The 21,939-nt window shown below is 45.3% G+C and overlaps 1 protein-coding gene across 1 annotated transcript in view; it reads right to left on the reverse strand.

Annotated features, from left to right (window-relative positions):
* LOC116374660 (FRAS1-related extracellular matrix protein 2-like) overlaps positions 1-21,498 on the reverse strand; it is a 52,142-nt gene extending 30,644 nt beyond the window's left edge. The window contains exons 1-2 of the mRNA XM_031828347.1: positions 16,265-21,498; positions 15,821-15,910 (exon numbers count right to left, since the gene is read on the reverse strand). Of these exons, the coding sequence (XP_031684207.1) occupies positions 15,821-15,910; positions 16,265-21,302 (5,128 nt within the window). The 5' untranslated portion in view covers positions 21,303-21,498. The remainder of the gene's footprint in view (positions 1-15,820; positions 15,911-16,264) is intronic.
* Between the last annotated feature and the right edge of the window lie 441 nt (positions 21,499-21,939).

Raw genomic sequence — 21,939 nt, forward strand, 5'->3', positions numbered from 1 at the left:
AGAAAAGGCTGTGTGATATTAACCATTGATCTCCCTCTAGCAGAGGAGTGCTAGTGTTAGCCTAGTAGCATAGTGGTTGCCAACATACGGTGGTGGATTTGGTTAGGTAGACTGAGAAAAGGCTGTGTGATATTAACCATTGATCTCCCTCTAGCAGAGGAGTGCTAGTGTTAGCACTAGCACTAGTTGCCAACATACGGTGGTGGATTTGGTTAGGTCCGTGTCAAGAAGTAAATACCCTTGATATTATTAACCCTGTTGTGTCCTTGGGGTCTTTGAAAGGTGCTCTAAATTCAATGTATTATTATGTGTTATTCATATCATTATTAACGCACTCTTGTAGCATGATGGTTGCAGCACCAGAGTCGAGGATTTGGTAGATCAATGCGGAGAAAAGACCCTTTGGATATGAACACCTACATAACAGAACACTAAGGAAAGGAAGCAGAACCAATCCTCTGAGGGGTGACAGAGAACCTGTGAGAGGAGGCTAACTAAAGAAATAAACTCTCACTAGGCTTTATGGAGGACAAGAGCATGGAGCATCTGGTTCATTCATACAATGAGCCTACATTGGGGTTGGTTTTGCCTGGCTGCGGGAGAAAGGAGCTGTGGGCGTTCTGCTATGTGACTGGGGAGAATGAAAACACTGGAGGGAGGAGATGGGGCCACTTCCTCAAACCCACATGTCAACATGGCACGCCGGGCCATAACCGAGACACAACAGGGCCAGGGACAAACCACACTCCGCCAAGCCTGGATGTCAATGACGGTGGATTGAATTGAACTGATACCAACTAGTTAATTTTTGGGGGGGATTGATTCAATTGGATCGTTTCACTTGTTCACGTAAATCACACACACACACACACACACACACACACACACACACACACACACACACACACACACACACACACACACACACACACACACACACACACACACACACACACACCAGAACCCGCCACCCTCCCACCCCAGCCATCCCCCAAATGTATAGTATAGTAGCCATGGAGTCCCAGTTTGACATAGGAGCCCCTAGCACCTAACGGTGTCTATCCTTGACCATGCTCATGTTTCTGACAGCTCCGGCTAAAAATACAGGAAGCATTCATCATGTTTGTCTTTGCCTGCCCCAAATTCCACCACGCTTGATGAGTGTGCATGTGGCCAATTGATAGACAAGATGAGCCAGTTAACTTCCAAAGAAGATTTGAGTGTTTGATTCAGTGTACTTTCGTTTAGCCTGAGTGGAAATATCAAACACTTCTTGAGCATCTTTGAAATGTAAAATGGAAGTGCAATGACTGTTGACGTTCGTCCGTCACTTGTACCTATAACGTACAGTGCACATAAACAAAATGCTACATGGCACATTAGTCACACCTCAGTCCATCACATAAAGTATAATAATCACTTATCAAGGGAGAAACTTGATTTATAAAACCTGTATACCTTTCTGCTCATATCTCCTCAAACCCACAGAATCTGAAGGAGTGTTTCTGTTCAGAAAGGCACGTGTTCCTAGGCAGGCTGCCCAGTTTACACAAAGCTGATATTGAGCTTAGTGAGCCTGTATTGTGTGTCAGATAGGATTATCGTATGAACATAGTCAGCAACAAAAAGACTATCGCTCTGGCATCCAGACTGGCAGCCTATCTGACAGCTTCTGGTTTCAGCTCTGACACTGTTACCCTCAAGACATGTAATAATGCTATTTTATCTTGAGTATTGCATAGAAATACAATTTCTAACATGGTGTAGTTTGTCTGGTGAAATACTGTAGATGACGAGACTATGTAAGGAAAATAATATTGAAAACAAAGGAGTCAATTGACCTGTAAGAATTAGAAACAGACTATTCTGCACTGGGGAAATTAATTAATATGAGCGCTAATGACAATATTTAATTGAATTGATCAGCTGCTGTTATTTCTCAATTGTCACTCAATTAACAGGGTGAAATAAGGTCTTGGAGTTCATTTGAGTTGAAATCCTCAGAATAACCTAAATCAACAGGCCGATAAAATAGGACAGATGAGATTTAAGGACATCTAGCATTTACCACCTGACCTGACGCCTGTTAAAAGAACAGAGTTGGATTTCCGACCGGGGGTTGGGGGGGGGGGGGGGGGGGGGGGGAGTCAATTGGAAAAAAAAGAGCAGAGGAAAAGTCTTCCCTAACCATGTCTCCATTTCCCAGACCTGATAGAGATACGTTGTGACACCATGACATCGCTGTGACGCTATACATACATCATGTTATACATAGACGCACAGCCAGTGGAGGGGACCTCAAAGCCCTGGCTGTGTGATATCTGAGCCTTTGAAAACGCTATGACAACTATGACAAAGGCAATGTCGTCATCATCCATATATTTTGTGTGTCGTCCAAGAGAGTTGGCTGGCAGGCAGGCCTCAAAAACAAATCAGCACCTGCTACAATGATGATACAAGCACACAAACATACCCTTTAAAAAATGACAAGGTGATATCATTACAATCTGAGCTGTCTGTGTATAATCAATTACACTAATATCACATTCCATCCCCCAGGTGGACATGATCAGAGCCATAGACATGACCGTGAGATAGGGGGCTTCAGATCCGGCCGGTGTGACACTTCAGTCAGCCTCTCTCTCTCTCTCTCTCTCTCTCTCTCTCTCTCTCTCTCGCTCTCTCGCTCTCGCTCTGTGTCTCAGAGATCTCCTGCCAGAGCTTCAGATTCCGGAAAAAGAAGCTGAGTGACAGCTGTGCCCTCCCACCCCATCTCTCTGTCCCTATGTTGGCTTTGTCCCTCCAGGATGAACAAGGGACAGCAGGCCACTGTCTGGGTGGCCCACAGCCCACTGCTCTGGCATGTCTCTCTGCCTCCCTCCCTGCCTGCCTGCTTTCCTTTCTCAAACTCAAAGGAGGGAATCCTCTTCTGGCTCCTTTTGTGAATCCTGTCAGATACCGTGTCCAGACCTGGCATGGAATCCAACCACACCAGACACAGATCCAGTGGTGTGTTGTCAAGCACACTATACACTTTCTGCTTTCCATTAGAGAAGGTCACATCAATAGCACTGATTCAGATAAACCTAAAGTGAAACTGAGTGGTAGCATTTCAGTGTTTGTTTAAAACTCAATTTCAAATGATATATAGACTGATTAGTGCTCAGCGCTGCTGCCTATTGAAATGAACTGAGGCATCTTGCAGAAGTGGAGAGGGACGCCTTCCTTGGTATTTATGAGAGCAATACCGTGGGTAGAGTATATAAGGCTAAGTAATGGCCACATTCCCTCTGAACCAGGTGTCCCTGCTGGTTCTGATGTCTCTAACTGATTTACGAACTCATTTATTACAATCTTTACAACTAACATATCAACCACACTCCCAGCTTACATTTCTTTTGCGTTTCAAACTGACAATAATACTAGTTCTCACCATCAGATGAAATGTTTTATAGAAGACGGCATTTTGAAACGCCCCTGTTTCAGGCTCTTAATAAATTTGTCCTTAGAGTGATTTATTAATGCTAGGCTAATCGTTTGAGTAAGCAGTAAGCACAGCCAGTATATCACAGCCACTTCTAAGTGTTGGCCCCTGGACATTTTTATGTTCTTAGACCTGAGTGAGAAGACCAGATGTTTTCCAGGTATGGAGCTCCCTACGGTGCATCCATCTTTGGATAACTAACTCACACGGTAGCTAGCTAGCTTGCCCCCCTATGCTCCAACAACATGTAACTTTAGTGGCTAACAGGTCAAATTAATTTACCACTGTCATTTTAATGACCTGTCAGGGGATTTGCCAAGATTCTCAAGATGGTCTCCTGTGAGCCTCGATGACTAAGGATATAATGGAGACATCAGTTAGGTTCATTCCGATTCCAAACATGTTTGATTGTATCTCCTGACTGTACATCAGAGGTGGGGGGAGCTATAGGAGGACGGACTCATTGTAATGGCTAAAGTGGCATAAATGGAACGAAGTTAAACGTGGTTTCCATATGTTTGATGTTTTTGATACCGTTCCATTATTCGATTCCAGCCATTACAATGAGCCTGTCCGCCATTGCTAACTACCAGCACCTTAGCTAACTAGGTCCCATTGTTGCAAAGAGTTATGGGATATTAGATACCCTTGTTTTAACCTTTGTCATCTTCAACCTCGACCATGGTCAGCAATCCACCCCCCCCCCCCAACCCCCCCCCCCCCCCCCCCCCCCCCAGTGTCCTTTCATTCCACCTTCTTCATCAGGTCATCAGGTCCTATTTACATTGCTACAGTATTCATAGCCATACATAGATATACTTAGGATGGTGGGTGGGACTCAAGAGGAGGGGGGGGGATATCATTGGTCAGAATGAGGTTTTGACAGCCAAGAGAATGATGCAAGGGTGAGCAACAGAAAGCGGCGCCCATGTAAGTATATCCCTGCTGAGTGACAGGAATGAGGACCATGATTATTACATTTCCTCATTCCTCTTTTTATTTATACTGGGTCACATTGCACTCTGCGACATGGCCCGGTATAAACTTGCAGAAATGTACATTTGAGCAATTTAGCAGACTCCCTTATCCAGAGTGATTTGCAATCAACTAAAGTAGGCAAAACAACCACATATATACAATAATAATAATAATAATCCCCCCCAATAATTTCACGTGGTCAGAATTTCTATACAATTTTTTCAATTACAACAGCTTTCTCTTTTTGTAAGGTTGGCGCAACAGTACAGAAAGTATATTCTCAAATGCCAGTGTGCTCAACTCAGTTTCCTCTGGGGCATTCCGAAGATCCCATGGTTGGGATTTTGGATTGGAGGAGCCAGGCATATTAATAGATCCTATTGGCCACTGCCGTGCACTGTAAAATAACACTGACTCCAGAACAGTGACCTGATCTGGGTCGGAAAGGCAGTATGCCGCACATCACAAGGTGACAGAGAGACTGGGTCACCCCCCAATGGTGCCACTGGCGCTTATTGCATCATTTTGGAGAAAACGAACCTAACTGTCCCATGGCAACTGGCCATAATGAATCATTTAATCATATATATACACAACACTGAGTGTACAAAACATTGAGAACACCTGCTCTTTCCATGACACAGACTGACCAGGTAAATCCAGGTGAAAGCTTTGATCCATTATTGATGTCACTTGTTAAATCCACTTCAATCAGTGTTGATGAAGGGGAGGAGACAGGTTAATTAAGGATTTCTAGGACTAGAGACAATTGAGACATGGATTGTGTATCATTCAGAGGGTGAATGGGCAAGACAACATATTTAAGTGCCTTTGAATGGGGTATGGTACTAGGTGCCAGGCATACTGGTGTGTCAAGAACGGCATGCTGCTGGGTTTTTCACACTCAACAGTTTCCCGTCTGTATCAAGAATGGTCCACCACCCAGAGGACATCCAGCCAACTGTGTGAAGTATTAGAGTCAGCATGGGCCAGTATCCTTGTGGAACGCTGTTCTGAGGGAAAGAGGGATGCAACTCAATATTAGAAAGGTGTTCCTAATGTTTTGCACACTCAGTCTATATGCCATTTAGCAGACACTTTTATCCAAAGCTACTTACACTCATGCTTGCATACATTTAACGTATGGGTGATCCCGGGAATCGAACCCATTATCCTGGCATTGCAAGAGCCATGCTCTAATAACGGAGCTAAATGAAACGACTAAGTGGTGTCAAGATTCTTAGTGAGTCCTCACAGAACGTACAGACTGAGGGAAGGAGTGATAGAAGAGAGAGAGGAAAGGGAAGGTGCATCTGCTAAATGACTAAAATGTAAATATAAATGAAAGAGAGGATAGATACTGACATACAGATGTGGGATCTTAATTTGATCCCCCTGTTGCAGGATAACTTTTCTGTGATGTAGGACATTTAAAACATGTAGTGTACTTGCGGTTTGAAAAATGCTTCTGAAATTTGTAATTTACACTCTGAAATGTCAGACTTAATTTTCCCTTATGAAACATGTATCCACCCCTACAAAAATGTCTATTAATTATGAAAATAATTCACATTTCCCGTTGCTGAAAGATAATTTTCCTGCTGTGGCAAACTGGCTCAAATTAAGACCCTACATCTGTGCAGAACAAGTGTGCAAGTGACACATCTTTAAACAGACAGCGAGAGAGTAGAATATAATGTAAAGTATAGAATATAAAGACAGTTTTAAAAGCAGACAGCTTTGCCATATGGAAGCAGACATGAATAACCTCTAGGGGCCAGACATCATAACACCAACACTCTCCCAACCCCAATAAATCTATCTGCCCCGTGTCAGGAGGCAAGGAGAGAGCGAGAGAGAGGGAGAGGAAGAAGCCTCCGCCTCACAGTCACAGTATACATGTAGGTAGACCTTCGACTGGCACCAGGGGACAGTAAATCGTTGGCCGGCTGTTGACATGGCTGACAGGTTAGATCCGAACACACACTTAGGAAGTCATGGTGCCTGCTGTGTAAAATGGCCGCGACCCATAATTCCCCTCCTCTGACAAAGTGCCATTCTACCCCTCTGGAACAGAACAGGGGGCTGTAATGCAGTCAAACGTTCCTATCTGAGTATTGGCTTTGATCTCTGGGGGTTGTGAGTGGGGTCTGTGGGGGACTATGAAAGGGGATACTGCCTGTCTTGGAACTCTCCCAGTCCCATACACCTGTCTACTAGGGTTCCAACTTCACTTTCAGGTATGTCTGTGTGTGTGGCAGGAGACGGGAGTCTTGAATCGCATAACACTATTACCTCTGCCACTGGTCTACTGTCATTCCCCATGCAGCAGGAGCCTGGAGTGAAAGGGGAAGCTACCAGATTATAAAACCGAGAATGATTCAACTCTATTCAACACAGGGAGGCTATTTTCAAGATACAACCAATTAGCATGACTATATATGTACATTTTTATCATCGCTATTACTATGAAAACTAAAACGGCACAACCTCCTCTTGCATAACGTATTAACCATGGCAGAGTTTGCCTGGAAGCTAATATTCACTATCTACTCACTAGCCTATCATTTTCTTAATGAGCGCTCTTTAAAAAATCTGATGTAGACTTCCCATATCTATCTAACTACCTGGATGAGTTTAAAACTCTGATGCAAGACTCTGTTCAGGCGGAGTGTAAATTGTTATCGTATTGTTACGCTGATTGGATCGTATTGTTACTATGATTGTATTGTATTGTTACGCTGATTGGATCGTATTGTTACGCCGATTGGATTGTATTGTTACGCCGATTGGATCATATTGTTACGCCGATTGGATTGGATTGTTACGCTGATTGGATCGTATTGTTACGCTGATTGGATCGTATTGGTACCCTGATTGGATCGTATTGTTACGCTGATTGGATCGTATTGTTACGCTGATTGGATCGTATTGTTACGCCGATTGTATTGTATTGTTACGCTGATTGGATCGTATTGTTACGCTGATTGGATGGTATTGTTATGCTGATTGAATTGTATTGTTACGCTGATTGGATGGTATTGTTATGCTGATTGAATTGTATTGTTACGCTGACTGGATCGCATTGTTACGCTGATTGGATCGTATTGTTACGCTGATTGGATGGTATTGTATTGTTGTGCTTATTGTATTGTTGTGCTGATTGTATTGTATTGTTGTGCTAATTGTATTGTATTGTTGTGCTAATTGTATTGTATTGTTGTCCCGATTGTATTGTATTGTTGTCCCGATTGTATTGTATTGTTGTGCTGATTGTATTGTATTGTAGTGCTGATTGTATTGTATTGTTGTGGTGATTGTATTGTATTGTAGTGCTGATTGTATTGTATTGTTGTGCTGATTGTATTGTATTGTTGTGGTGATTGTATTGTATTGTTGTGCTAATTGTATTGTATTGTTGTGCTAATTGTATTGTATTGTTGTGGTGATTGTATTGTATTGTTGTGCTGATTGTATTGTATTGTTGTGGTGATTGTATTGTATTGTAGTGCTGATTGTATTGTATTGTTGTGCTGATTGTATTGTATTGTTGTGGTGATTGTATTGTATTGTTGTGCTAATTGTATTGTATTGTTGTGCTAATTGTATTGTATTGTTGTGCTAATTGTATTGTACTGTTGTGCTAATTGTATTGTATTGTTGTGCTAATTGTATTGTATTGTTGTGGTGATTGTATTGTATTGTTGTGCTGATTGTATTGTATTGTTGTGGTGATTGTATTGTATTGTAGTGCTGATTGTATTGTATTGTTGTGGTGATTGTATTGTATTGTTGTGCTGATTGTATTGTATTGTTGTGGTGATTGTATTGCATTGTTGTGCTGATTGTATTGTATTGTTGTGGTGATTGTATTGTATTGTTGTGGTGATTGTATTGTATTGTTGTGGTGATTGTATTGTATTGTTGTGCTGATTGTATTGTATTGTTGTGGTGATTGTATTGTATTGTAGTGCTGATTGTATTGTATTGTTGTGGTGATTGTATTGCATTGTTGTGCTGATTGTATTGTATTGTTGTGGTGATTGTATTGTATTGTTGTGCTGATTGTATTGTATTGTTGTGGTGATTGTATTGTATTGTTGTGCTGATTGTATTGTATTGTTGTGCTGATTGTATTGTTGTGCTGAAGCTAACGCGCTCAGGTCTGTTCAACGCTGGTCCGACCAATCTGATTCCACGCTTCAAGACTGCTTCGATCACGTGGATTGGGATATGTTCTATATTGCGTCCAACAACAACATTGACGAATCCGCTGATTCGGTGAGCGAGTTCATTAGCAAGTGCATCGGTGATGTCGTACCCACAGCAACCATTAAAACATTCCCAAACCAGAAACCGTGGATTGATGGCAGCATTCACGCAAAACTGAAAGTGCAAACCACTACTTTTAACCAGGTCAAGGTGACCGGAAACATGACCGAATACAAACAGTGTAGCTATTCCCTCCGCAAGGCAATCAAACAAGCTAAGTGTCAGTATAGAGACAAAGTAGAGTCGCAACTCAACGGCTCAGACACAAGAGGTATGTGGCAGGGTCTACAGTCAATCACGGATTCCAAAAAGAAAACCAGCCCTGTCGCGGACCAGGATGTCTTGCTCCCAGACAGACTAAATAACTTCTTTGCTCGCTTTGAGGACAATACAGTGCCACTGACACTGCCCGCTACCAAAACCTGCGGACTCTCCTTCACTGCAATCGATGTGAATAAAACATTTAAACGTGTTAACCCTCGCAAGGCTGCAGGCCACCATTGTTCCTGTTCCCAAGAAAGCTAAGGTAACTGAGCTAAACGACTACTGCCCCGTAGCACTCACTTCTGTCATCATGAAGTGCTTTGAGAGACTAGTCAAGGACCATATACCTCTAGCCTACCTGACACCCTAGACCCACTCCAATTTGCTTACTGCCCCAATAGGTCCACAGACGACGCATTCGCAACCACACTGCACACTGCCCTAACCCATCTGGACAAGAGGAAGACCTATGTGAGAATGCTGTTCATCGACTACAGCTCAGCATTCAACACCATAGTACCTTCCAAACTCGTCATCAAGCTCGACCCCGCCTTGTGCAACTGGGTACTGGAGTTCCTGACGGGCCGCCCCCAGGTGGTTCACCCATGACTGCGTGGCCATGCACGCCTCCAACTCAATCATCAAGTTTGCGGACGACACTACAGTGGTAGGCTTGATTACCAACAACGACGAGACGACCTACAGGGAGGAGGTGAGGGCCCTCGGAGTGTGGTGTCAAGAAAATAACCTCACACTCAACATCAACAAAACAAAGGAGATGATCGTGGACTTCAGGAAACAGCAGAGGGAGCACCCCCCTATCCACATCGACGGGACAGTAGTGGAGAGGGTAGAAAGTTTTAAGTTCTTCGGCGTACACATCACGGACAAACTGAATTGTATTGTTGTGCTGATTGTAGTGTATTGATGTGCTGATGCTTTATTGTATGTTTTTAATGTTGTAATGTTGTATTGATGCTTCTGCCTTCTTGACCAGGTCTCAATGGGCTTTTCCTGGTTCAACAGGTAAAAAGACAAAGGAGGAAGAAAAAACCTTCAGAAGTCTGGACGAGTCTGGACGAGTCTGACATTGTTCTGTTAAAGGGGTTACTACTAGCCTCTGGCAGCGTAGGCCCTGGCCTGATGGACCACTCGTCTGTAGACAGTCCTGGATGACAGAAGAGGAGTAACCCCAACTGACACACTGAACTTCATTATTGGGATAGAGCTCAGAGGCTAATAGTCATTGTGCCATTAGACTAGTTTCTTTTGAAGAGGCTATATGGAAATTGAAAAATACATCTGGCCTTTTATGATAGAATGACACTGCCTTTCATACAAGCACCTTGTCATAAACCTATTATCACACAGGGATAGCCAACAATAACAAAAACAGTGTTGAGGAAACATTCAAAGGTGGCCATTTTGAGCGAGGCAGAATCCAGGTCAGGGCTTTGCTGTGTCTTTCAGCAGGATTAGGTGAAGGGACAGAGGGCTGACACTAGATCAATAATCAGTTATCTGTGTAGTGATGGTAATAATACCCCGTCCTCCTAACCCTAACCGTTCTAACCTGTTCTAACAACTCCTCCTTGAGTCCATCACTCAACGAAGAAGACATCTCTACATGGCCATATGCCTGGAGATGAGGGAGTAGGTCTATACCTCAGCTCACTTTATCCATCAGACTACCTTATAATCGCCCCTCAGAACAGAACCAGTGGGCTGGTTGGGTCCTTATGGGCCTCAAGGGGTAAGGTATTCCCTCATCAAATAATACATTAAGGCTTGAATGAAGGGAACCTGTCTGAGTTTGTCACTTATGATTCAGTCAGTCTGCTTATTGTTGTATAACATTGACATCAGTTTCTAAACAACCATTTCCAAAATGCATTTACATTTTTTAATTGCTACCCCTCAGGGCTGACTGATGATTTACACATTCCACCATCCATCGGATCTCCCCGAAGGGTGAAAAGTTAAACAGGCACTCCGCAGGGCCTCCCTCTGGGGTCCTGACTGAAAAAGGACAGCATATGCTACCAGGACTTGGAATGTGGCCACTGTCCATTTCAAGAGACAAGACTTCCCGCAGTGTGGCAACTGCTGACCCCTTTCTTGAACAATGCAGAGACACTGGGAAGTCACCCCCCCCCCCCACACACACACACACACACAGCCGTGCTATGGGTAGAGCCGCCGCTGCCTCTGTGTCTCTCAACACCTGCTGGGACTTGGGAATACTCCCTCCCCCTTCCTCCCTCTTTCATCCCCCTTTCCTCACCCTTTCCTCACCCCATCACCACCTTCTCCACCATGGAGACTGTAAGTCTCTATAGGTAAGGAGATTGAGTGTATACCTATCCATCACATGCAAGATGGATAGGTACATTATACCCTGATGAAGACAGCTTCTCTGTCGAAATGTTGGATATTAGGTTATTCAATTATTGCAGCTGAGCTCCTAGTGTGCTTTTCTTTTTCATGTGTAGCTTGACAAGACTTCTAATCTTTGACATATATACTGGTACAGAAAAGACAGGTACAGTATGTATTGAAAAGGGAGGATGCATACCGGACCGCTACACATAGGTTTTGGCTGACTGCCTGGGGAGGCTGAGGTCCTGTGTTGCTAGGCAGGTTTGTAATGATATGTGTTTAACAAGCCTGTCCCTTAGAAAGCTATGGGATACCTCCAAAATGGCATCCAATTCTCTGTATAGTGCACTACTTTTCAGAATTTCATAATAAACATTATGAAAAATACAAATAATACGGTGTTTCTATGTCAAATAGTGTTGTTATTGTGACAGAACAGAGGGCTGACACTAGATCAATTGTCAGATGCAAACTCCAAATGTAATATATTTCAACTCTATATCTGACATGGTACAGGTGTCTTCTTTTTTTAAGCCCATAACCATGTGTGTGAGGTGTATACTTTTGTTTCAAAGTAGATTTGTTTAAGACTACTAAGAATCACTCTGTATGACCCTAAAAGGTTAAAGACAGCTGCAACTTTAGCCCACTGCAGTAAAAGTTTAAAGACAGCTGAAACTATCAATGTATCTGCAGGACTATTTCCTCAATGGAAACATGTTCATCTGAATGATGAAAAGATTCAACTCAGTAATGACACTTCCGTATACATTGTGTGCAGCTAGAAAGTGTAAAAGGTGTGGTAGCACATAGAGTAAAAGGCACATTTCACACAGTATCTGACTCAGCTGAACCCCCTCTCTCTTCTGGTCTCTCCCTTCAAAACACACAGGACCAGAGCCACCGCCACCCTGCCTGGACCCAGTACAGCCTGCCTGGACCCAGTTGAGCCTGCCTGGACCCAGTACAGCCTGCCTGGACCCAGTTGAGCCTGCCTGGAGCCAGTACAGCCTGCCTGGACCCAGTTCAGCCTGCCTGGGTCCAGTACAGCCTGCCTGGACCCAGTTGAGTCTGCCTGGAACTAGTACAGCCTGCCTGGACCCAGTTCAGCCTGCCTGGAGCCAGTACAGCCTGCCTGGACCCAGTTCAGCCTGCCTGGCTCTCCTTGTCAGAACCCCAATCAAGAGATGTGCCCACTTGCCCCAGGAAGGCCTGGTCAGCTGTAGTGTAGCCAGGGTGACACAGTTCATCAAATCAAATCAAATCAAATTGTATTAGTCACATGCGCCGAATACAACAGGTGTTGTGATTACTTACGAGCCCCTAACCAACAGTGCAGTTTAAAAAAATACAGATAACAATAAGAGATAAAAGTAATTAAAGAGCAGCAGTAAAAAATAGCAATATATACAAGGGGGTGCCGGTACAGAGTCAATGTCCGGGGGCACCGGTTAGTTGAGGTAGTATGTACATGTAGGTAGAGTTATTAAAGTGACTATGCATAGATGACAACAGAGAGTGGCAGTGGTATGGAGAGCGAGGTTAATGCAAATAGTCTGGGTAGCCATTTAATTAGATGTTCAGGAGTCTTATGGCTTGGGGGTAGAAGCTGTTCAGAAGCCTCTTGGACCTAGACTTGGCGCTCTGCTACCGCTTGCCGTGCGGTAGCAGAGAGAACAGTCCATGACTAGGGTGGCTGGAGTCTTTGACAATTTTTAGGGCCTTTCTCTGACACCGCCTGGTATAGAGGTCTTGGATGGCAGGAAGCTTGGACCAAGTGATGTACTGAGCCGTTCGCTCTACCCTCTGTAGTGCCTTGCGGTCGGAGGCCGAGCAGTTGACATACCAGGCAGTGATGTAACCATGCTCTCGATGGTGCAGCTGTAGAACCTTTAGAGGATCTTATTACCCATGCCAAATCTTTTCAGTCTCCTGAGGGGGAAAAGGTTTTGTCGTGCCCGCTTCACGACTGTCTTGGTGTGCTTGGACCATGTTAGTTTGTTGGTGATGTGGACACCAAGGAACCTGAAGCTCTCAACCTGCTCCACTGCATTTATTCTATAGAATCTAGAACGTCCAACGGTGTTTCTCACACACATTAAGAAAACACTAAACTTTTAGGGGGAAATTCGCTGACCAACAGAATGATGTGTCAACTTGTTCCTACATGCCAGTAACAGACTCAGGCAATTGTTGCCTTTTCATGCCTTTATTTGATGTTACTCGGTGTGTGTGTGTGTGTGTGTGTGTGTGTGTGTGTGGTGTGTGTCCTACCAGCCCTGACTCAGTGCTCTGCACATGTTAAACGTAGTCAGACAGAAACAAAGTCACATTAGACAGATGGCAGAGAGGTATAGAGCCAACCCTGCACCTGGTTCAGATGTGCTAGCTGGAATCTCAAACAGAACAGTGGGACAGACTACACTACAAACACAGGGGATTGTGGAGCTAATTGAAGCCCTTGTGTCCCCTTCCTGTTGTAGCCAGACCCTCAATTACAGACAGCCCTGAGAAAGAAATCCCTATTATCCATTAAGGCTATACAGTCTGAGAGCGACAGCCATTTATGGCCATCTGGAATTCAGCATGTTCTGCTTTAGCAGAGTAAGAGGACGTGTCCATCCAAAACAAATGGAAACTTTGGGAAGACACATGCATTAAAAAATATAAATAATTAATAAAATAAGTCTTAGTATTTCAGCATGTGTGGATCGGGACAGTACGGGAAAAGAATTCCTTGTTGTGCAATATCTTCCGAAACTAGTTAACAACCTTTCTCCCACTCTGTTCTCACAGCCAATTCTCTGTCCTAACAGGAGAGTTCATTACTGGGCGTGAACACTAACATGAAGATGAAAGGGTTAACTTAGGGGTTAAACGTGGTGAAAACAACAAGAGGAATTGACCAAAAGGCCATGACACCTAAAATTTCCGTGGCCATCAACCATGGTGATGATGATGATGATGATGATGATGGTGATATTGTGCTAGCTAGCTAGTCCTCAATCCAGCATAAATATAGCCCAAACTTTTCTTACAGTGTGTCATGGAGGGATGCATTTCAAAACCTCAGAATGTGTTAAGCATTTACAGCTGATGTTAAAATAGCAACGCATGTCCCCATCCCCAACTGCTATATTTTGTTCCTTTGCTTTGCATTCGCTATATATATCCGTTATGCAGATAAACTAGGTCCACAATGGTACTTTGGACGAAGTGAACCATAACAAAGCGCAAACGAATATCCAACAACTGATTCGTTCCAAAACTCTACAGCCTGTGTGTGATACACAAATGTGTAGAATATGTAGAATGTACTTTGAAACCAAAAACCTATTTTATGATAAACATGCTTTACTCCAATAGTTGAAATCTACCGACAATACCATAGAAAAGCTACGTTATACAAACACTAACATCATAATCATGCATATTAATTACTGCATACTGAAAACACCAATAGGATTGTCACGATAGAGATGCAACCTGTGTGGATAGTTATGAAATCCAATAAGGTACGGTTCATATGACATCGGACCAAACGTTAATTTCTAGGGGAATATAAATACACACAGCTACTGAAATCCAAAGCCTTCCAAGCAAAGGATCCCTAGAGAAGGTAAGGAATGGATCTGGCATATCAGATGGTAATGACTAGTCTATTTTCTATTTTCTGATGACTAGTCAAACAGAAAATAGAATCCCAAAAAATAGAAGCACTTTAAACGATTCCATGAGAATTTTGGATTGTGAAGCAAAACTTGCTAACTTCACTATGAAATAGTTATGTTTCTGTTCCACTAACCTAGAGAAGCAATGAAGCAGGTTAACAGTCACCTTGATCATTACAAAACTGCTATTCAAAATTAGTAGTTTCCTCTACACACAGGGTCAAAGGCTCATGCTATTCTCACTTATCTAGGATCGATTTCCATAAAAACGGACATATGGTTTGATGAATACTTGGAATGCCTTGGAGGCATGCTATCACTTCAAACACTGAAGAAAACCCAGGACAAAAACCACAAAGGAAAACCCCCATTGTTCATGATACAATAAAGTTCAGAGCTATTTTAATTGCCGGGCGTTCCATCCCTTTCACTCCTAACACACCCAGGGACACTGTTCTGCCCATGTCCCCACTGACCTCTTCCACCCCTTCTTTAAACCTTCTTTAAACCTGCCACCCTCAGCAGTGGGGCGAGGAGAGAGAAGGGGCTCTGTGCTAGCTGTCAGTCATGGCGAACTGCGTTTAAGTCTTTGTGATGCAAACACTTTGGAGATTGACAGAGAGCAGGAAGATTCAATCTCAAAGAGATTCAATCTTAAAAGAAGGATGAAGCCGAAAAGAATGCCTACAGGCCATGTGACATAAGTCTGCAGTAATGGGACCCAACAACGTCAATGAGCATGAGGTTCAAATATTAAAAAAGAGGGTCTTACCTTTATCCTCAACTGTGAAGTAGAAGATATCACTTGTGGCATTGCTACCATCAAGCAGCACGTAGCAAATCTTCATTTCGTCGATATCAGCTGATGACATGAAAGGGTGAATTGGAAATGTAAGGAGGAGAATCTCTACATTCTTTAGAACATCTGAGATGATTACTCCACTTTCTACTGAAGGTTACTTACAGCCCTCAGGCATAATTTTAGATTATGTCCAAGTCAAAGGCATTAAAATACTGATTCTGGCAGGAGTGTGAATACTGGTCTTACTGATATTGTAAACATAATTTGCCCAAAGTACAGAACTTCAATCAATTAGATAGAATAAAATGGGAAAAGAGGTAAATATGTCAGATTTTAATTGTATGAATGTTCGTTCACTTTTTCCTCAATTGTTTTTTAAATTGTTATATATGTCATATTAAATGCTAGTCGTACCTTGTGTGAAGGCCTTGATGCTGTCATTGCCCAGGGCGGTGTTCATGATGAAGCCGTGCTGTGGGGCCTCGGCCACGGAGTACTTGAGGACTTTGTGAGGACTGTCTCGATCCTCAGACTTCAGGGCCTTGCTGGTGATTAGGAAGCCAAGGTGGCCGCTATGCAGAACCCTTAGTGACGGGGCAGCCTTGTTGACCACGATCTGGGGGACCCCATTGTCAATAGTGCTGATGTGAATGGTCATCATCTGAGGCTTACGTGTCTCGTACACGGTATCAGGGAATACGTAGAAGTCGTTGTGTGTGCCGTCGGTGACGGTGAACGAGAAACTATCTTCGTTGGACTCGGTGCCATCGTGCTTGTAGGTGATGAGGTTCTCATTCAGGTCCTGCTTGGTGAAGGTGTTGATTGGCTGGGTGCCGTTGAACAGCAACTGGCCATGAACCGGCACCTGGGTGACCACAAAGCGCAGCAGGTTGTCTGGGGTGTCACGGTCCTCCACGGTCAACTCGAATGGGGTGATGAGCTTGTTTTCGCCCTCTCCTAACAGCAGCTTATGGACGCTCAGGACAGGTTTCTTGTTGTCCACGTCCGTAATGGACACTCTGAAGGTGCGGAAGACCGGGTTGTAGCCGTCCGTCACCTCGAACTCAAAGCTATCCATCTTCATCTCATCGTCTGAGGTGTGGATGTAGTAGATCTTGTTGCCGGCCAGCTGCAGCTGGGTGAAGGTGGAGATGGGCACACCTGGGAGGTCAGTGCATTCAAGGTGGCCTCTGCTAGGGGCACGTGTGATGCTAAAGCTGAGGAACTCATCTGGGCTGTTGATGTCAGTGGTGCTGAGCAGGTCAGTGGTGAGAGTCACTTTGCCCCCTTCTTTTAGGGTCACGCCTTTGTTGATGACATCGGGGAAAACCATGTCGATGCTTCCGATGTTGATGTAGAAGTATCGGTCGATAAGGGGGTTAATGCCATCGGTAACGTCGAACTTAAGCAGGTCACGTACACCCTCCTGGCCCGTATGCACATACTGGATCAGGTTTTTGTCGACTTCGTCTTGGGTGAAGTTCATGTCGAGGGTGATGTTGCCCACAACGTGTCCGAACTTGGTGATACGCTGGAGATAGCCTTGGCTTGGGCCGTAGCGCACAACGTAGATGAGCTCTTTGTCTTCCGAGTCCAGATCAGTAGCCTTCATGACCCTGTTGTTGATTATTTTTGTTTCTCCGATCTCAACCTCCAGTCCATCATTGATGGCCATTCTCGGTGTCTCGTCATCGACAGGAATCACCATGATGAGAATCTTCTTCTCCACTGTGTGTTTCCCATCTGTGAGCCTAACTTCGAAACTGTCTTCTTTGGTCTCTGAGTCGTCGTGTTCGTAGATGATGTTGGAGGCCTCATTGATCTGTTCCAAGGAGAACCTGACAACAGGGACTGTGCCCGTTGTAAGCTGCTGAACTATCTTGCCATGCTTGGGGTTCTTTATGATCTCAAACTCCAGTTCTTCCCCTGGAATGTCTGCATCGGCCGCATTCAGGATGGGTGTGTCGATGACCAGACTCATGCCCTCCATCACGACAAACTCACGGATAAAGATCTCTGGTTTCTCATCATTGGCAGGGATGATGACGATGGGGAAAAAGTGGCGATCAGAGAAGTTGATGCCGTCGGAGCAACGGAAGGTGAACCTGTCTTCCACAGGCTCCACACCTTTGTGGATGCTCTGGACATAGTAGATATGACTGAGGAAGACATCTTTGAAGCTGAAGGCGGTGATGGCGGTGCCTGCTCTGGACTTCTCAGAACCTGGAGCTGGGGAGATATTCTCCACGTACCCGGATGTTGATTGGACAATAACGGTGCACAGGATGTCATTGTTGTCTGTGTCCATATCCTCAGTCATAACGTGATCCAGAGTAATGACGTTCTTCTCCCCTTCTATCACCACAAACTGCTCCCCGACACTGACGATGGGTGGGATGCTGTCGACGGGCAGGATGGTGACGAGCACCCGGACTCCTTGGACCTTGTTGCCCCCGACGACCCATTCATCGGACATGTCGGAGATGGTGAGGTTGAAGGAGTCATGCTCTTTGAAGGAGCCAATCTCACCACTAGTGTGGGCATACATCACCACGCCGTTGATGATATCCTGTTGGGTGAACCTCTCGGCGCGTGCACCGCTCACCAGGATCTCACCGAGCCTGGGGGGCTCCTCAACGATGAAGGTCAGCATGAGGTCGTCAGTGTCTTCGTCACGGCCCTGGATGACATTGCTGGTGATTTCAGTTGCCCCGTTCTCCAGGACATCGATGGATGCCCCTAGAAGGCCAGCAGGGAGCGTGATGGTGGGGGTCTTGTCATCAACTGGGTTAATGGAGATCTTGATGATGATAGGTACCTCATGGAAGCCGTCGCTGACGTCACACTTGATAACGTCACTGAGGCTTTCCTCCCCGCCATGGATGTAGGCAATATGGCCATTTTCGATGTCCTCCAGGACAAATGTCTCACTGTTCGACATATCGATCCCTAAATACTGCAACTGCCCATAGCGAGGAATCTGGGTCACAGTGAATAGAATATTTTCATATTCTGTGTCCTGGTCGGTGGCATCGAGCTCCTTCTTAGTGATGATGTACGTGCTTCTCTCCTGGCAAGTGAAACCAGTGTTGGTGATAAAGGGAGGCTTGTTGTCAACGGGCTGTAAGAAAATAGTGAATAGTCCATCTACTGTATTCCCAGCAGTATCCTCCACAATGAATGTGAACTGAAGGACTTTTGGAGTGATGCCCAGTTCCTGGTCTGGGGGCTTGTAGGCCACTTTGTGGTGGTTGACCTGCGCCTGTGTGAACTCACTGATCACAGAGTTGGGACTGTCAGTCAGAACAATGTCACCCAGGGGGGCCGGGTTGTTCTCGTCTGTGTCAGTGGGGGACTTGGTGACAGTATATTTCAGATCCCTGTCATCCGAGTCCAAATCTGTGTAACGCAAAAACGTCTTCTTGAAGTGAGTCAGCTCATACTCTTGCACTGTCATGTGAAGCGTGGTCCCTGGGTAGAGCTCTGGTGGGAGGTCATCCACCGGGTGGATTTTAATGGTGAAGGTATGCTCACCGGACTGGTTTGGTGGGTTATTGTCGTCTTGGACGCGGAACACAAACTGATCCATCACAGTGGTGGTGCTGTGAGGCCCAATGTGGCGGTAGAAGAGCTTCCCATCTAGAATGTCCTGCTGGAAACATTCGGTCACCACCTGTTCAAACATCTCATCTGTCTCACTGAACTTCCAGAGAGAGGGGTTAGAGGGAGGCTCCACTTGTCTGAGGATAAGCTCCCCTACAGTGGAGTATGGGGCCTCAAGGATGAATTTAATGCTAGAATCCTCTGAGTCTATGTCTGTGGCGCTCAGAATGAAGGGGGAAATCTGCATGATTTCATTCTTGAAAAGCACCAGGCCGGTGTTTGCATTGATAATAGGGGGTTCATCGTCAGTGGGGGCTATAGTGATAGGGAACAAAAACTCGACTTCATTGCTGCCATCAGTCATTCTAAAAATGATGTTGTCGCTGTAGGTGTCGCTGCCGTCGTGCTGGTAAACCACGATGCCGGCATCTAAATCGGCCGGTGTGAAGAATTTCCTGCGCGCGCCGAGCACTGTCAGCTCGCCGTGCTTCAAGCCATCCACCACTGTGATTTTCACATTGTCCAGGTTATCTTCATCACTGATCTCTAAGTTGTGAGAGCTGGAGAGAGTTCTGGACTGGCCCTCAAACAAAAGCTGCCCTATGTTCTTGGTTGCTACGGGAGCAAGAGTATTCATAGGCTTCACAACAATCATAAAGGCAAACGTATCAGAGACGGCGCCCTCTGTATCTACAATTTCAAACTCGAGCTGGAAAATCCTCTCTACTTCTGAATCCTCGGACGGAGGCTTATAGGCTATCTTCAAATCTTTAATGTCTCTCTGGTAGAACGAGGTGATGGGGAGGTTCTGATCATCTGTACTGATGATGTAGCCTTGCTGATGGTCCAGGGGGGACGTAATGTTAAATATTAAGTCATCTGGATCAGATTCAACATCCTCGGCAGCCAACATATCACTGGTGATAGCTGTCATCACAAACTGATCAATCTCCATCATCATCATAGCAACAAAACTAGGCTTAGGAGGGGTGTTCTCTGTACCCTCTCTGATTCTAACCATGATCTGGAAATGCTCCTGCATAATGGTGTTTCCCTCATTATCCTGCAGCTCTACCAACATGGGGATATAGTCTCTGTTAGGAGAGTTGGTGGTGGATGTGTGCTTGTAGCGAATGCCTTGCTTAAGAAACTCATCACAGTCCATCATCTGGCCATTAATGGAATTATTTAAAAGGGTGCCATACCTGGGGAGACCGCCGGCGCCGACCAGCGTGGCGACCTTGCACTGAGTGACACCATCCTCATAGGAAAAGTCCAGGCCCTTTTTGTCGATGGGGTTGCTGTTGCCGTTGAGCTTGTCCACAGCCAGGGGCATGTTCCTGGTGAGGACCTCCAGCTGCTGGAAGACCACCTCCACCTCCAGCATGAAGGGGATGACCACCGTGTCCGTCTGGGAGTCGTAGCGTAGCTGCAGCTTCACCCTGTCTTTACTGGGGCTCCGGGAACCAAAATGAGTGTATTTCACCTCATCACCGCCAAACGCACAGGGGAACTTCTTAGGGCTAAGCATTCCGGGTTTTTGGGCCAGTGGGTCATTCTCCAGGACCGTGATGGAGCAGCGGTCTCCGGGCTGCACCTCAGTCACCAGGTCATTGACAGCGTCCAAGTACACAGACTTCCCGAAGGGAACACGGAGGCCATTGTTGGCCACAACGATGCTGTCAGCATGATGTCCTTGTCGTTGTCGGTAAAGGAGAGCCTGATCGAATTGGTGGTGCTCCGCGTCCACAGAGGAAAAGCAAAAGACAAGAGTGAAAAGCACAAAGAGGCATCTCAACAAACGTGCCTGCCCTTTACAAAGTCCTGTCCTTTGCAGACAACCAGCCATGTCCACTGCCAGTTGCCCTGCAACTTTGTATAACTCAGCAGAAATAAATGTCCTTCAAATCAAATCTCTCCAGAGAAGAAAGAATATGAGAAAAAGTAAACCCCACTCTGGCAGTTGAAAAGTTGAAGCTTGGGTCTCTTGTTCTCTCTCTCTGCTCCCTCTTTCTCTCTCTCTCTGTCCACACACACTCACACAGGAAAAGTGTAGTTGATCTTATGGTGCAGGTAATACTGAAGCAGGAGACAGTGACAGCGTCCCCAGACTCCTCCCTCTGACAACATGGAGAGAATGCCTCCCGCCCCCAACAGCTAATTTAAGAAAATACATTGGACAGCCCCTCCAGTACCCTTGCCTATCCCCCCCCCCTTTGCTTATCCCCCCCTCTCCCCCTTGCCTATCCCCTCCCTCCCCACTCTCTTCCCCCTGCCTATCCCCTCCCTCCCGCTCTCTTCTCCCCTGCCTATCCCCTCCCAGCCTTCCCTCCACCTCTATACCCCCCAGCCTTCCCTGTCTCAGCCCTCCATCCTCCTCTACCCCCCAACAAACTACCTAAACAACCCCCCCTCCAAAAGAAACCTAAATCATCAGTTGAAGACCTCCAAAAATGCTGTGTCCAGGTTTTCAAGACAACACATGC

The sequence above is a fragment of the Oncorhynchus kisutch genome, linkage group LG7, assembly GCF_002021735.2.
Source record: "Oncorhynchus kisutch isolate 150728-3 linkage group LG7, Okis_V2, whole genome shotgun sequence".
Taxonomy (NCBI): Eukaryota; Metazoa; Chordata; class Actinopteri; order Salmoniformes; family Salmonidae; genus Oncorhynchus; species Oncorhynchus kisutch.